Source organism: Neovison vison, chromosome 3 (genome assembly GCF_020171115.1).
Source record: "Neovison vison isolate M4711 chromosome 3, ASM_NN_V1, whole genome shotgun sequence".
NCBI classification, from domain to species: Eukaryota; Metazoa; Chordata; class Mammalia; order Carnivora; family Mustelidae; genus Neogale; species Neogale vison.
The window spans coordinates 74,412,155-74,427,875 of NC_058093.1; the positions used below are offsets into that span (position 1 = coordinate 74,412,155).

General features: G+C 44.5%; 1 protein-coding gene across 5 annotated transcripts in view; it reads right to left on the reverse strand.

Moving 5' to 3' along the window:
• Positions 1 to 4,556: 4,556 nt before the first annotated feature.
• Positions 4,557 to 15,721, reverse strand: part of TTN (titin) — a 274,456-nt gene continuing 263,291 nt past the window's right edge. For all 5 annotated transcript variants that reach the window (XM_044242432.1, XM_044242430.1, XM_044242431.1 and 2 more), the window contains 8 exons: positions 14,886 to 15,479; positions 9,098 to 14,745; positions 8,829 to 8,985; positions 7,848 to 7,915; positions 7,062 to 7,685; positions 6,807 to 6,960; positions 5,978 to 6,280; positions 4,557 to 5,846 (listed from right to left, as the gene is read on the reverse strand). In XM_044242432.1, the coding sequence (XP_044098367.1) occupies positions 5,548 to 5,846; positions 5,978 to 6,280; positions 6,807 to 6,960; positions 7,062 to 7,685; positions 7,848 to 7,915; positions 8,829 to 8,985; positions 9,098 to 14,745; positions 14,886 to 15,479 (7,847 nt within the window). In that variant the 3' untranslated portion in view covers positions 4,557 to 5,547. The remainder of the gene's footprint in view (positions 5,847 to 5,977; positions 6,281 to 6,806; positions 6,961 to 7,061; positions 7,686 to 7,847; positions 7,916 to 8,828; positions 8,986 to 9,097; positions 14,746 to 14,885; positions 15,480 to 15,721) is intronic.

Sequence of the window (15,721 nt, forward strand, 5' to 3'; positions counted from 1 at the left end):
CATTGACATCCTTAAAAGTAAAATGAGAGCTAAGGAGTCACAATCCCTAAAAAATATATGTAAAGTTTTTCCCGTGAGATAAATACACCAGGAGTGGTAGGCACAAGGCAAGATTTATTAAAGGCACTCTCCGGCATAGTCTCAGGGCTCAGGAGAAGGGGAGGCAGGAAAACTGCCATGGGAGGAGGGCACCCTCGGGTGAGGTTTCGCAACTCTGGAAAGCAGAGTGGGGGAAGTCGCGCCAGAGGCAGGGAGAAGGGGGCTTTTAAGGGGGTCTCGAGGGGGAGTTCAGAGGTCTTTTGGCAAGTTTCCCTTATTTGGATATTTCGCCTGCTCGTAGGGGTCCCATTGGCCCACTGGAGCCCGGAGCGGGGGGTCTCAAGACTCCCGCTTGTCAGGGTCTCCATTGGTCCACGGGAGCCCGGGGTGGGAGGGTTTTCAGATTCCTGCTTGGGTCTTTGTTCTCCTGTTTCGAGCTCAGGTTTCCTGGCTCGAACTTTCGCCATCTTAAGTAGCCCTTTCTTTCTGCCCGCCCAACAATATACATAGGCATAATCTCAGTATGTTCACGGACCCCTAAAGATATGAGGATAAGCATGAGTTTCAGGTTTGAAATCCCGATTTTCAGGACTTGCTGTCTTTTCCACAGGATTCCTGACAGACTGGAAAGCACTGGTGTGCTCTCTCCCCTTACTCGCTTCCTACCTTTTCTTAAAACATAGTAGAAGACACAAGATTTATGCGATCTGAAGAGAAACCAGGGTAGGTGAGTGCTGTGAAATGTGTAAGCCTGAAGCCACAGACCTGTATCCCTGGGGCAAATAATACATTATATGTTAATAATAATAATAAAAAAAACAAAAACGGAGTAGGAGTGAGTGGGGGTCATCTCTAGGAGCCACAGTCCCACATGGCAACCTTAGGGAAGCTGGCCTGCTGGCCTGGACTACTTTACCCACACCCCCCCAACGCCCCCACCGTTAGCACCACTGCCACAGTCATTGTCACTGAGAAGGCTGTGGGCTGTGGGCTGTAAGGGGCCCTCTCTCAGCTCCACGGGTTCCTTCTTTCCCCTACCTCTTGTGTACCCAGAATGGGCCAGTCTGACTTTATCATTGTATTCCTAAGACCCCAGACTGTAAGGGTGGGGCAGACTGAGTGGAGTCATCCAATCAGTAAGCCGTATGTATATCCACTGGGAAAATTGGAATTCAATTGGCCACCTGTGTAGGGGCGGGGCTTAACCACCCCCATAAAGGTTACTCTGCCAGGCTGTCAAAGGGGGGCTGCTGCAGGAGAGCCGGGGCTGCTGCAGGAGAGCGGTGAAGTCCGCGGAGAGCGGTAAAGTGGAGCGGTGAGCGGTGGAGCCGAGTCCGCGGAGAGTGGTGCGGAGAGCGGTGCGAAGAGCGGTGAAATCGGCGGAGAGCGGTGAAGTGGAGCGGAGAGCGGTGGAAGTCGCAGGAGAGCAGGGGAGTCAACGGTGTATAGAAGAGCTGTAACAGCTCTTGTAAGAGCTATAACCGCGTTTGGGGGTCCAGCCTCCGGTGGCGGCCCCGAGCGCCGCCACCTGCAGCCTCCAGCCTCCAGCGGCGGCCCAGCAGTCCAGTTGTCAGCGGTCCCTCAAAGCCTGCGGTCCTGAGACCTCTGCGGTCCAGTTGTCAGCGGTCCCTCGACGCCTGCGGTCCTGAGACCTCTGCGGTCCAGTTGTCAGCGGTCCCTCCACGGCTGCGGTCCTGAGACATCTGCGGTCCAGTTGTCAGCGGTCCCTCGACGGCTGCGGTCCTGAGACCTCTGCGGTCCAGTTGTCAGCGGTCCCTGAGATGCCAGCGGCCCTGCCCCGCACTCCAGGACCCTCAGCAGTGACACAGTGAGAAACGACCTAGATGTCAGCAACCTCGTTGGGAGTAGGCTCGCCGGGGTCAAAGTTGTCATCTTTTATAAAAGAAAGCCCTGACCGGTCAGTGTGATTCATGATGCTTGGCGCGAAATAAAGCTTTGCTTGACCTTCGCTTTGTATCAGTCTCGTTCCTTTGATCACGGACCCTAACACAGACAACCTTAAGAAAGGCCTTTCCAGGAAGGTTCTAAAGCCCCAGGGGTATAATTAAATTATAGGGCCAGTTAGGGGCTAGAGATTTGGTGGTAGCTAAAGGTCTTCCCATGAATGAGTCCCCCAGGAGGGAATCAGCTCTTGTTTTAGAATGACAAATAATCATCATAGCTATTTCAGACTAGCTAAAGACTTTTTGTAAAACTAAAATCAAGTAACTGCTTAAATCTCTTTCACGTTTCTTTACCTCTTAGGGAAAAGCCCAAACTGTAATGTGGTTTATGAGGCCTTTTATAATGCGACCCCGCCTCTTGCCCTTAGCCCTCCAGAGGCTATTGTACCAGCCTCACTGTTCTTGCCACTTTTTTTTTTTGAAAGCAGGGTTTTCTCCCTTGCCCCAGGCCTCTGTAGGTGCAAAAGTCCTCCGCCTGGAAAGTCCCACCCTGCTTCTCATTATCTCCTCCCTAATTCAGGTGGAAGCTTTGACAAGGAACTCCCTCTAACCTGATTGTCCAGCATTTCTTTGACTGAATCAAGTGTTCCGGCAGTGTGCTTTCAAACACTTTAGATTTTTTTTTTAAACCATGGCACTTAATTTCATTTCTTAAGAGATAGCCAGTTCCTCCTGCGAAGATGTAGGCATGTTTACACCTTGCATGTTTCCACCTGCTGTAGCCTGGTTCACCCTGCATATTCCACTGATGAAAACTTTTCTTTCTGTTATCAATGAATTAACTTTGGGGAGCATTATATCACGTCCTGGAAAATCACAACACATTTAGCTCATCAAAGACTCTGAGAAGTCCTGCATCAAGTCCTTGCAATAACCGACGTCTCGAGTTCATTTGGTTGTGGAACACTTTTTTCACAGCAACTGAGAATATCCAGAGGGAAAAAGTTCAGGAAATAGCAATCCAGAGATACCAGAGGCACAAAGTTGAGTTGCAAGCTTTCACTATTTATAAGCATAGACTAAAAACGATGGGCCCATCTATTTTTAAAATCCTTATTATCAGGGTGCCTGGGTGGCTCTATGGGTTAAGGCCTCTGTCTTCGGCTCAGGTCATGATCTCAGAGTCCTAAGATCGAGCCCTCATCCAGGCTCTCTGCTCAGCAGGGAGCCTGCTTCCTCCTCTTTCTCTCTCTGACTCCCTCTCTGCCTACTTGTGATCTGTCAAATAAATAAAATCTTTAAAAAATAAATCCTTTAAAAAAATAAATCCTTTTTAAACTAGCAATCTTTTCTCCTATTACAAGGAAACTGGACTTTTCTCTGAAGTTTTCAAAAGAGTAAACAAAATCTAATTTCTCTTTTTGGAGCACAAGCATAAAACAGGATTCTTAAATCAGTCTCCATAGAGACTGCCAATTTAATTTGTTATTTTGCCAACTGTTTGCGATTTACAACCCTGCCCCACTCCCCAACCCCCCACCCCTGCCGAGGTTCATCTACGTCATCAGCTACTATTGAAGGCAGGTGAAACGTTCACATGGACATCCCGTGCTGCTGGCCTAGGCCACAGGCTTCTCATAAGGCTTAAATAGAGGTCAGACGTTGCCTCTGGCGAGCTAAGCCATCGGTCACCCCTCCCATCTCTCCCCTACGCAGACTGGCTCCAAGGCCTGGGAGCTGTAACTGCAGGGAGTGTGAAGCCCTTTGAACTTTAGAGCTCTCCTGAGCTTGGACAGTTATCAGTAGCCGATGGGACATGTGAGAATATTAGCATGTTGGGGCTGGGAATCCACCCCAGGAATCACCCAGCAAGTTCTGCCTCTCATTTTAAGGTAAGAATAGGCATTTCAAATGGTTACATGGTGTCATAGATGCTGTTGGTAACGCCCGGGTCCCCCAAGGTAAGTGAACCCACAGGGTTTCTTGAGTGGTGGTTCCTTAAGCGCCCCGGCCTGCAGGGACTGCTCTGGCCAACAGGTGTCCCTCTTTGGGAGGTTATTTCCCTGTCCTCGGTGGGCCCTCCTGCAGCCACTGGCTGTCACTGTCTCCACTGCATTCCTTCAAGGATAGGGTCTACTAACCTTGCTCCTCTCTGTGTTGTTCTCAAGGGTGTCTAACAAAAAATACTGTGAAATGTAGATGTTCAGTGTTTTTGATGGATTTAGTCCCCATAAAAATACTCTTGATAAGTTTAAACTTATCAGTCCCCATAAAATCAGTCCCCATAAAAATACTCTTGATAAGTTTAAACGATTCAAGCTGTTATTTTGGGGGATTTTTTTGTTAGGTTTTGAGGATGAATTTATCCATGAGAATAAAATCTGTGCTTTTAAGAAATTGTTGAATATATTCAACACAATAATCAAAATACTTGCTTTAAAAAACCTGTTGATATGGGCCATTTTGAACTTGATTTACTCTAATCTGTCCTCATTTATGTGATTGGTGAAGTCATACTACCCGACCCCAGAATTTCACACCCACACACAAAAAACACCAAACCACACATTTTGAGGTGCAGATAGCTTGCTTTATTTTGTTGTTACTATTTCTCAAGGAGGTCCAACAATTGTAACTAACAATTGAATTTATACCTGCATGAAAGGAACTACATCAAATTGGCATTTTGGGCAGTTAGTAATGGTGTAGTTGTTTTTAATTTAACGACAGCTTTATTTTATTGTTGTTCTTTTTTTTCTTTTTGCTGTGGCTCATCGCTTAGTTGCCCCAGTTTCTCAGGTTTAAATTTAAATTTAGACTACCACACGAAGGCGTTGGCTGCACCCCCAGAACCTCCAAGAATTGACACTGCTCTGGCATAGGAATACTGGAATAGCTTGGTGAAATGAAGGGATGGCCAGGCGATGTTACTTTTCCAAGCTATCCCCGCACTCTCTATGGTCAGAGACAGTGTAGAAGGAGCGAACAGAGTGTTGGCCGTTACACTCTGCTCTGGTAATATTTAAGTCATGACAATTTAGAATGTGACATCATCAGAGAAAATGTAAGACGTTAAAGTGCTGCTTACAGGAGGGTAAATGCAAACATCACCAATGCCTTACATTTCTGATTCAACAAGTATCGGTGCACATGTCCAGTTACGTGCATGGCATCATCTCTTAGGTGGATAGGACTTCTTCAGTGGGGAATTTCTCAACCCACTGAGGCATGCTTAGACATCAACATTACGTTGAGGCACAAAGATTGATTAAGTGTTGAGCAGGGTATTCGTTCCGTAGGAAACTTTCTCCTACCAACGGTTAGTTTCAAAAGTTACACTGTAAAATGTCATAATATAAATGGTACAAAACTTTATAACCGTTAATCCGGCTATATACAGTATGTACATGTCACTAGAAAATGTGTAATATTCTTAGGTCAACAATTATGAAAGATTGAAATGTCTGATTTTGAACTTTGACTCATTTAGGTTGACACAAAACTACTTTTTCTTTTGGAATATTTACAGATCAGAAAGATTAGTCCATGTGGATCATTTGTGGAAGGTTAAGAATGAGCATGAATATGAGGAGCACAGGCCCTCTTACATGGATCGAATATTTATATTCACAGTGGCAGAGTCAGATCCAAATTCGTTCCCTAAGCTCAGAGTATAAAGTCCACCATCTTGTTTCTGTACGTCCATGATGATCAGAGTCGTCAGGTCATCTGTGTTTTCAATGTGGAATCTCCCATGTTGTTCTTGGTTTTGAATTTTTCTTCCGCCACGGGACCATACTATTTCCGGGGTGGGCTCACCAGTAAAAGCACAGGCTACTGTTAAAACTTTCCCCTCATCAATGCTGATGTCAGAGGGGAGAGCTTCAATTTTAGGTGGGATTCCTTTATGGGACAACAACAAAAATGTTTTAGGATCATGAAAACATGATTTGCTTTCTACTAAATTATATGAACTAAAGACTCTACTGTGCTACTAGGCTTATCTGCCTCTACCAGTAATTTATATTGCTCACCTCTTACGCCTGCTTTAAGCATTCTACTAGTTGAGCTTTCCAGTTGTGTCATACTAGATTTTCCCATAAAACTGCTGGAACTCATTTCTACAAAGGACTCTTGCATGGAGGACATGCTTTGGGCAGACATGCTTGCAAATTTCATTTCAGTCATGCTGCTAGCGCTGCTGCTGCTGAAACTGCTGAAGGAGGCCTCTTGCTTAGAGGCAGACATTTGCATTGACTGAGACGAGAAGCTTCCTTGCAAGCTTGTGTCGCCACTTGTCCTCAATACTACCTCTCTGGGAGGTTCTTCAACTAGAGCTGTGGAGCATAGCAGATACACAGTGAACATCAATGACATCTGGTTAATTGGGGACATCGACATTGACTTGCAGAAATGGAAAACTTACACACACACGCACACACACACAAAACGTAACCCAAACAATTTGCTGAGAAGGCATAAGCAGATACATACATTTGTCAAGAGCTAGCTCAATGTCTCCAAGAAACAAATCTTTCGATTTCTATCATTACATTACATGCAGGGGCTAGAATAACTAGGAGAAAAATGATTAGTCATATAGAAAATCACAGAGATTTTGTGCATTCTGAAAATAAATATAATAGGGGACTTGTTAGCTTGGCTTCAAAAGTTAGTTTGTTCACGTATCTGTTTAGCTGAAAAGAAAATTTGACCATTAGGATGAATTCCCATGGGGGGGTCTGTGCTGCTTACACTCGGAATTTAATGAGGCTTCTCAGAGTTGGCTGTGCTCAGAAGACAAAGGGGAAAAAATACATAAAGGCCTTAAGCAAGTGAGGAAAATGGGAAAGATATACTTACGAAGGACTGTTAAGGAAGCAGTAGCTGAACACTGGCCACGGAAATTTTTGGCCTTGACTGTGTACTTCCCACTGTCACTTATTGACGCATTTCGGATTTCAAGAGAATATACATTTTTGGAGCGACTTACACTGATTTTTGAAGAAACAGAAATCTAAAATGTAAGGAGGGGGAAGAAGTGTTTCTTTGAGCTCTTGAGGAACAGATTTGGCCTTTTAAAATTTTCTTCAATGATATACTCATGATTAAACTTACCGGCAGGTTGTTTTTAAACCATTCGATTTCTGGGGATGGCTCACCACTGATTTCACAAGAAAAGACAACATTTTGTCCTTCATTAATATTTTGAGATCTGGGCTGTGAGATGAAGGCTGGAGCATCAGAGAGTTCTTTGCTCAGGGTCAGATCGTACTGACATTTGATGATCCCTTGGCTGGTTTTGCCAATGCAGGTGAGGATGCCTTCATCTTTGTGACCGACCTGCTTGATGGTTAGGGTCTGATCGCTGCCCGAGACACCGTATCTGTACTCGTCGGAGTTAGCAAGCTCTATGCCATTTAGTACCCATTTGACATCAGTAGCACCAGCAATGTTGGCTTTTAGGGTCACCTTCTGACCATCGGTTATGCTCATGTGAGTAGAAAATGCTTTAATCTCTGCATGCGTTCTAATTTCTTCCGATGCCTGTGATGTTTTGGTGATTTCCTCATGGACAATGGATTTTTCCAGAGAGGTTGCTTCTGATTTCTTGACTTTTTCAGATATCTGAACCTTTGAAGATTCCTCCTTGAGGGCTAACTTTTCTTGAGATTTCACCTCTGATTTTTTCATTTCTTCAGAAATTAGGGATTTTTGGGAAATTTCTTCTTGGACAACTGCCTTCTCTTGAGATTTCACCTCTGCTAATTTCTTTTCTTCAGAAATTAGGGCTTTTTGGGAAATTTCCTCTTGGACAACTGCCTTCTCTTGAGATTTCATCTCTGCTAATTTCTTTTCTTTGGAAATTAGGGCTTTTTGGGAGATTTCCTCTTGGACAACTGCCTTCTTTTGTGACGTAATTTCAGAGGTCTTTTGTGTAGATACTTTCTGTGTCTCAGTGTCTTTTACAGCTAAAAAAGAAAACTCTGTAAGGCAAATGAAATTGGAAAGAGGCCCCACCCTTTTTACTCTTTTGTAGATTCTGCAAGCAAATAAATAAGACTCAAAGAAAGGGATGTTGCCTTTTGTATGCAGTGTAGGTAATACTGAGTTCTTTCTTAGTCCTAGTCTTGGAAAGTTGTCATACGTGACTTTTGAGATCAGTATAATAATTCTTTAAATTGAAGACGATTCCTATGACTTGAAAAAAAAGACTTGAATAGTTGAGATATTCAGGATACATGTGGATTTAGGAAATTTTGATTAAAAAACTGAATTACATTTTAGAAGACTGAAAGCAACCTAATTTTAATTGGAAAAGTAATATAGCTCTTTTACTAACTTCACTGCTTGGGAAAATTAGCAAGAGTGAAGGTTTATGGAAGCAGTAACACTTTGTATATTCACCTGACTTCATTCCTAAGTGTTCCTGGGAACAGCAGCGACCTCTTGGAATCTTATATACCACCACATATAATTTGGCACTTATCAAATGCTTTTTATGCTAATATTATGCCTTTAAAAGATACTTATAGGGGTGCCTGGGTGGCTCAGTAGGTTAAGCTGCTGCCTTCAGCTCAGGTCATGATCTCAGGGTCCTGGGATCGAGTCCCGCATCGGGCTCTCTGCTCAGCAGGGACCCTGCTTCCCTCTCTCTCTCTCTGCCTGCCTCTCCATCTACTTGTGATTTCTCTCTGTCAAATAAATAAATAAAATCTTAAAAAAAAAAAGATACTTATATTTCTCTATTTGTGTACTAATGGTATTCTAGAATTTGGAAAACAGTTTTAATACTTTAATGTGTGTATTTGTAAGGGAGAATGTTTGGAAAACCTCCCGCTATCGTTTTCTGAAAAATACTCGTAAAAACAAAAGCCAACCTACCTTTTATAGTTAATTTGCAGCTAGAGGACACAGATCCAGCTGAATTTGTTACTGTGCAAGTATAAAGCCCACTGTCAGATGTATCAGTCTTATGAACTTCTAAGAAGAAAACTCCTTTGTCTTCAGAGAGTTTGTATTTACTTCCTTGTGTAACAGCCTATAGAATGCAAGTGATTTGAGTTTTAAAAAGTGAAGTGTAAACATTTTTTTTGGGAAGAAGGGGTGAGATTTTTAAGAGATAAAATTGAGAGACATTTATCATGGTTTACCTTTCCATCCTTTGTCCAGATGACGGTGGGCCGGGGTTCTCCCGTAGCTTTAACTGCAAACTTAGCCACGCTGTCTGAGGAAGCAGTTGTATCCTGCAGCCCAGTAACGATGGCTGGTTTTGAGGAAATTGGCTCAGGTACTTTTGGTTCGGTTTTCTTGGTTTCTGTTGACTCAGCAGTTTTCTGAGCCACTTTCTTAGTTTCTGATATCTTTGACACCTGCTCATGGATACTCTTAAAGGCTTGTCCCATAAAGTGGAAGTTCGTTTTAGAAGTTCCACCTTCACTAGATATCTCACAAATGTATTCTCCACTATCAGATTCTGTGAGGTTATGGATTTTGAGCTCATAGGTACCATCTGCTGAATAATGAAACTGAAAATGCCCATCTTCCTTCAGTTTCTTACCATCTTTATACCAGGTCACCTCTTTTGCGCATAATACACTACTTTCGACTGCGCAGGTCAGCTTCACAGTATCTTTAGAAGCTTCTGCTTTCAGAGACTGAGTTATCTTTGGTGGGACAGAGACCGGTAGCTGCTGAACCTTCTCTGTGGGTGTGGGTTTTGTCTCTGTGGGTGAGACGGCTTTTGGGTGAGAAGTGACCAGTTCTGGGGATTTTACTCGTTTTGGAGACTTAGCGGCTTCTGGAGATTTCACTCGAGGCTCGGGAGATTTGACTCTCGGTGGTGAGGTCACAGCCTTTTCAGTAACCCTGGCCTTCTGAACGGTCAGAGTGAACTGAGCTTCTTGCCTCCCTTCACTGTTTTCTACCACCACGCTATAGTTGCCCTCATCAGAAGCCTGAACCGAAGAGATCTCGAAGGTAGATTTATACTTTGTGGTGGTCACTTGGTGGCGAGCAGAAGAACTTATCATGTGGCCCCCACGCTGCCAGACCACAGTGGGTACTGGCTCGCCGTCAGTATCACAAGAAAACCTCGCAGATTCGCCTTCATACACGGTGATGGACCTTGGCTTTGTCAGAATTCTTGCTCCCACCAAAGTCGTCTTGATCTTCCTGTGTGTGGTTTTTTCTTCCAGCAACTTTTGTTCCATGGCTGCGCTTCTCATTTCCGCGGATGCATGGTGTTCATACGCCGAGAGACTTTCCCTTGTCTCGGTCATCTGCGACTTCATCTCCCTGACCGAGGAAGACGCTTCCATCTCAGATGTTTTCTTGAACGACGAGACCGCGTATTCCTCTGTTCTTGTCAGCTCAGGGAAAACAGACGCGGGGACTTGTTCGTCTCTGCGCTGGGAAGCGTAGGTGGTGTAATCCCCGCCTGTTACATCCAAGGTCGCGTAGTCGGAGGCCTCACCTTTGTAGTTGGTGCACACGGCGCGGTATGTTCCGCTGTCCTCAGCTTGACAGTCCAGAATTTCTAGGGTCAATACCCCACTCATGTTGGTGTAATGAATCTTACTGCTTTCCTGGAGTTCGACACCATTGTGGTACCATTTAACCTCAGCGGTTGGCTTAGACTGAACATTTAAGATAAAACGGGTATTTTGGCCACATGGTACCCTGTGGGAGCGCATTCTCAGTGTGATTCGGGGGGCATGGTCCAGCGTAAAAGGCTGCTGACTCAGAACTTCATACATCCTTTCTGATGTCTTCTGAGTCTTTAAAGCAGCTTTCATGGACTCATACCTGGAAAAGATATCAAATCTTGCAGACCTCTCAAATCTCGAGAGTGATCTCTCACTAGACACGGGACTGGGGGAACGTGGGCGAGTTCTCTCTGGAGTAGGGGATCTTCTTTCTGTGTCGTCTTCATATTCCTCCTCTGGTGGTCGATGTGGCCGGATGAGCTCAGACACTGGCCTCATTAACTCGATATAGGTTGGAGACAGGGAACGCCGCCGCCTCAGTAGTCTAGACACTGAGGAGGAGGAGGCCTCTCTATGAGCATGTTTCGAGGAAGCCTCTCTCTGAGCGTGTTTTGAGATTGCATATTCTTCTTCGATTTCTGTTATTTCTGTCACTTCTCTCTGTCGCCTTGATTTCTTTCTAGACTTTTCCTCCTTCGACATATGGTCAAGCTCACTTCTGTATTCCGAGAGGCGCTGGGTGGTGGTCACTGGGCGGAGCAACTCTTCGTCCTCTTTCTCAGCCATGATCCTCTGCCGTTGCTTCGGCTGCCTGTAGGAGGCCTGGGCGTGCCGTTCCCGCAGTTCTGCATAACTCGTGCTAGTCTCAGCCCTCGTGGGGATGTGATAGGTTGAATACCTGAAGTCTTTTCTGGTTTCCTCCACCTTGACGTGAGCTTGTGGTGAAGTGTAACGCAGACTGGAAAGCTCAAAACGTGGAGGGCTTCGACTTGGCGGTGAAGCTGAGAAACCCAATTCAAGCTCTTCTTCAAGACGCAGCCTCTCTTCCTCTGTTCTTTTCATTGCCAAGTAGTCGTCGATGGGAAGGAGTAATTCTTCATCCGATATGTCGCCAAGAGAACGTCTTCTAGGTCTGTAATAAAAGTCATAATCAGGAGAAGGTGTGCGGCGGCGGGCTGGTCTCACCATTTCAAGATCATCTTGGGAGAGTTTGGGAATACGCCATTTAGGTCTGTATTGATCTGTAATGCGTGGAAGAGGCATCACATAGAACTGTTCCCATCTTGAAAGGCGGATGCGCTTGGGTCTTTTCTGTACAACTCTGTCAATTTTCCCAGGCATTTCAAATTGATCACGGATCTTTTTGTACCATTTCATGTCGGACATAGGCACAAATTGCTTAATGCGTTGGTCTTCTTCTATGGTAGTCTGTTTGTACTTGCGTGGTTCTGGTACCTCATAAGGCATACGGAGTTTCCTCTCTTCCTTCTTTTCTTCTGTCTCAAGTCGGAATTCCCCTTTTACGGTCTTGGTGCTTACAGCTGGTTTGTAAAGGATGGCAGCTTCTCTCAGAGCCTCTTGGGCTACCTGTGTCAGTGGCACCGTTTCAGTTCCAGAAAGAATTTCAGCCATTCTTAGCGTTTTGTCAATTTGCTTTTGGACGTGTCGTTCACGCTCCTCCTTAGTCTTGAATTCTTGCTTGACATACCTTAAGCGTTCCACTTGGAGGTGAGCCTGGCAGCTGGTGGATCCAGCTGTGTTCGTGGCTGTGACCCTATAGTAACCCGTGTCTTCGGGCAAAGTGTCCCTGATGTGCAAAGCATAATAATCCAGGCCTTCGTGGATAATTTCAATGTTAGGCCCAAGGGACAGTGGCTGGCCATCTTTCTCCCATTTTAATGTTGGTGGGGGGATGCCAGACACTCTGATCTCAAAGCAGACACTTTGGCCTTCTTGGCATTCTGCATTTGCCAGTAGCCGTTTGAACATGGGTCTTAAGGTTGTATCTGTTGGTGGTGGGTGTGGGGTTACAGTCAGTTTTGCTTTACAGCTGTCCTCGCCGTATTTGTTCCTTGCCACAACCATATATTCAGCATCATCATCTGTAGTCACACTGCTGATCGTTAACTGGTAAAGACCCTTGTCAGACTCAAAAGTGTACTTCGCATCATCATCACCTGGTTTGATCTTCTGCCCTGATTTATACCATGTTACACGAGGCTCTGGGTGGACAGTTATAGTCACTCCAAATCGGACATTTTCACCCACATAAGCGGTCTTGTTATAGAGAGGCAGGGTAAATTCTGGTGGCCTTTCCAGGAGTCTCATCGTGTCAGTTCTGCGCTTAATTTTCTTCATGGTTCTACGGCAGTAATAGTCATAAGTTTCTCTCACACCTTTAACAAATAGTTCTGCATAAGAACTATCTTCACCGTAGTCATTGACTACTTTGCATCTATAGGTGCCATCATCAAATTTGGTAATGTCTTTGATGTACATGGTGGCTACTCCATCTTCATAGGTGATTTCATATTTCTCACCGTTCTCTAGCTGTCTGACTCCAAAGTACCAGGTCACTTGGGTAGACTGATCATAATTTTCAATTTTGCATACATATTTGGCATATCCTCCTTCCTCGCCAACTGCATGCATTATCTGTCCAGAAACTGGGCCAATTTCAATGGATGCTACTTTAACTTTAGCAATACTCACTCCCTTCTGAGATCTAATGGCACCACCACAAGAGATTCGTGCCGCCGACACAACCATGTTGAGGTCTTTCTTGATGAGAGTGTGGTAGTAACGCCGATGTTTTAGTGTTCTGATAACTTTAGTACTGACCCTTTCTATCTTCTGTTTTAGCCATGGATGCTGGAGTGCCTCGGATGCCGTCATGCGAGATTTTCTCTCTTTCACTAACAGCCGGTCAACAAAATCCATGGCTTCAAGGCTAATCTCTTTGAATGCTTCTTCCTCAAAAGTATATTCAGCGTTCATGATGTTCTCAATTATCTGTTGGTTAGTTTCAGCCAGGAATGGATTGGTACCACTTAACAGCACATACACCAGTGTTCCAAGTGACCACATGTCTGTGGCCGTACTGACAACGTCATGCTGGTGGACTTCAGGTGCATAGTATTCAGGGGCAGTGAACAGAAGCCTAAAGTTGTCCCCTGGCTTCAGCTGACGGGCTTGACCAAATTCTATGATTTTAATAGTGGAGCTCCTTCTTGTTTGGTAAATGATATTTTCTGGTCTAATGTCAAAGTGTCCAATATTATGACTATGTAAGAACTCAAGTGCTTCACAGACCTGGCGAACGTAACTTACAATTTCTCTTTCATTAAGCTCAAAAGCACTTGTGTTAATGCGCTCAAATATGTCGAGTCCTGATATGAACTCAAAGATCATAACTAATTCTTCCATGCTCTCAAATGATTCATGGAGGTATAAGAGGTTTCTGTGCCTGGCGATATTTAGAATGGAAATTTCCTTCTTTACCAAAACCTGATCAGTCCCCTTGACTTTAACAAATTTGGCCATGTAAGTCTTCTTTGAGGATGTTTCGACACAACGGTGGACAATTCCAAACTGACCACGCCCAAGATCCTCAGCAATCATATATTTCTCATACAGTTCCTTAGTTGAGGAGTGAGATGCTTTAGTCATGGAAACTTCCCTGGTTTCATCTACCTCTTCATCGTAATTCATGGCTCTGGTCTTATCTTCTTTGGTTATGGTTGGTTCTGAAGGCTCAGAAGGCTTGCTCAGGCCAAATTTATTTTCAGCTATTACACGGAACTGGTAGCTTGTTTTTCCAAATAAGTTGATCACGGTATAACGTGTTTCTCGGGCCTGTCCTACACGGAGCCATCTTTCTGCAGTAGTTGCACACTTTTCAACAATGTAGTTGGTGATTTTGCTACCACCATCAGAAGCTGGCTCAGTCCATGTTAAGTTGACAGAATCTCGTGAGACGTCACTAACTTTGACTCCTCTGGGTGGGTCAGGAACATCTGCCACATCCAGTTCAACAGTCTTCTGATCAATTCCAAATCTGTTTTTAGCGCAGACCACATAGAATCCAGCATCTTTTCTCTCTACTCCACTGGGGAAAACAAGTGATGTGAAAGATCTTGTGACAATAACTTGGTAGTGGCCATTATTGTCGATGAGATCTTGTCCTTTCTGCCAGGTGATCACAGGGTCTGGTTTGCCACTGAAAGGGATCTTGATGCTGACCACTTCCCCTCGGAGAGCATGAACTGCTCCCATGCCTTCAAGAGTTTTAGGCAAGTGTATCTTAGCTGGGACTGTAGCAGAATAAAAGAAGAAAGAATGCAACTTAGCAATACTCAACACTATTTAAGTGCAACAACTCCCCCACCCCCACTCCTAATTCACAGTATGTCATCTAGCATCAGACTGGTTTTTATAGATTTGAGGTCTTTACCTTCTACTTCTAAGGAGGCGGTGCCAGACACAGATCCCCCTTGGTTGGTAGCTCTGACTTGGTAAACTGTGGCATCATCATCTGTGACACTTGCAATGATGAGCTGGTGGTAGCCACCCTTAAACTCTTGAATCCTGTACTTCAATCCATCTGCAATGATTTCTTTGCCTTGTCTGTACCATTTCACAATAGGTTTCGGATGACCAGTTACTTTGCAGACCAAAGTAGCATTGCTCTGATATCTGACATTCAGATTTCTCAGTTCCTCTTTAAAGTGTGGTGCCTGAATTGGGACATCAGATTTGGGAATGGCAGGTTCTGATATTTCACTCCATTCACTCTCCCCACCTAGATTTTCACATTTCACACGGAACTCATATTCAAGACCTTCAATAAGGTTTTGCACTGAAAAGACGGTTTCTCGAATTTCTTCTGTTGTCACAGCAATCCATTTATTCTGCTTCTTCTCACGTTTCTCAAGGTAGTAATTTCTAATCTTTGCACCTCCATCACTGGCAGGTGGCTTCCAAGCCACAACACAAGAATCTTTTGTGAGAGCAGTGATAGTTGGTTTGCCAGGAGCACTCGGCTTTTCTGTTTCAAAGAAACAAGAGAGATTTGAGTCATGAGGCGAAACAGGCAGCTTTATGAAAGCTTAGTTTTTAAAAATTTAATTTAATTTTTTAAAAGATTTTATTTATTCATTTGACAGACAGAGATCACAAGTAGGCAGAGAGACAGGCAGAGAGAGGGGGGAAGCAGGCTCTCCACCGGGCAGAGGGCCTGATGTGGGGCTCGATCCCAGGATCCTGGCATCATGACCTGAGCTGAAAGCC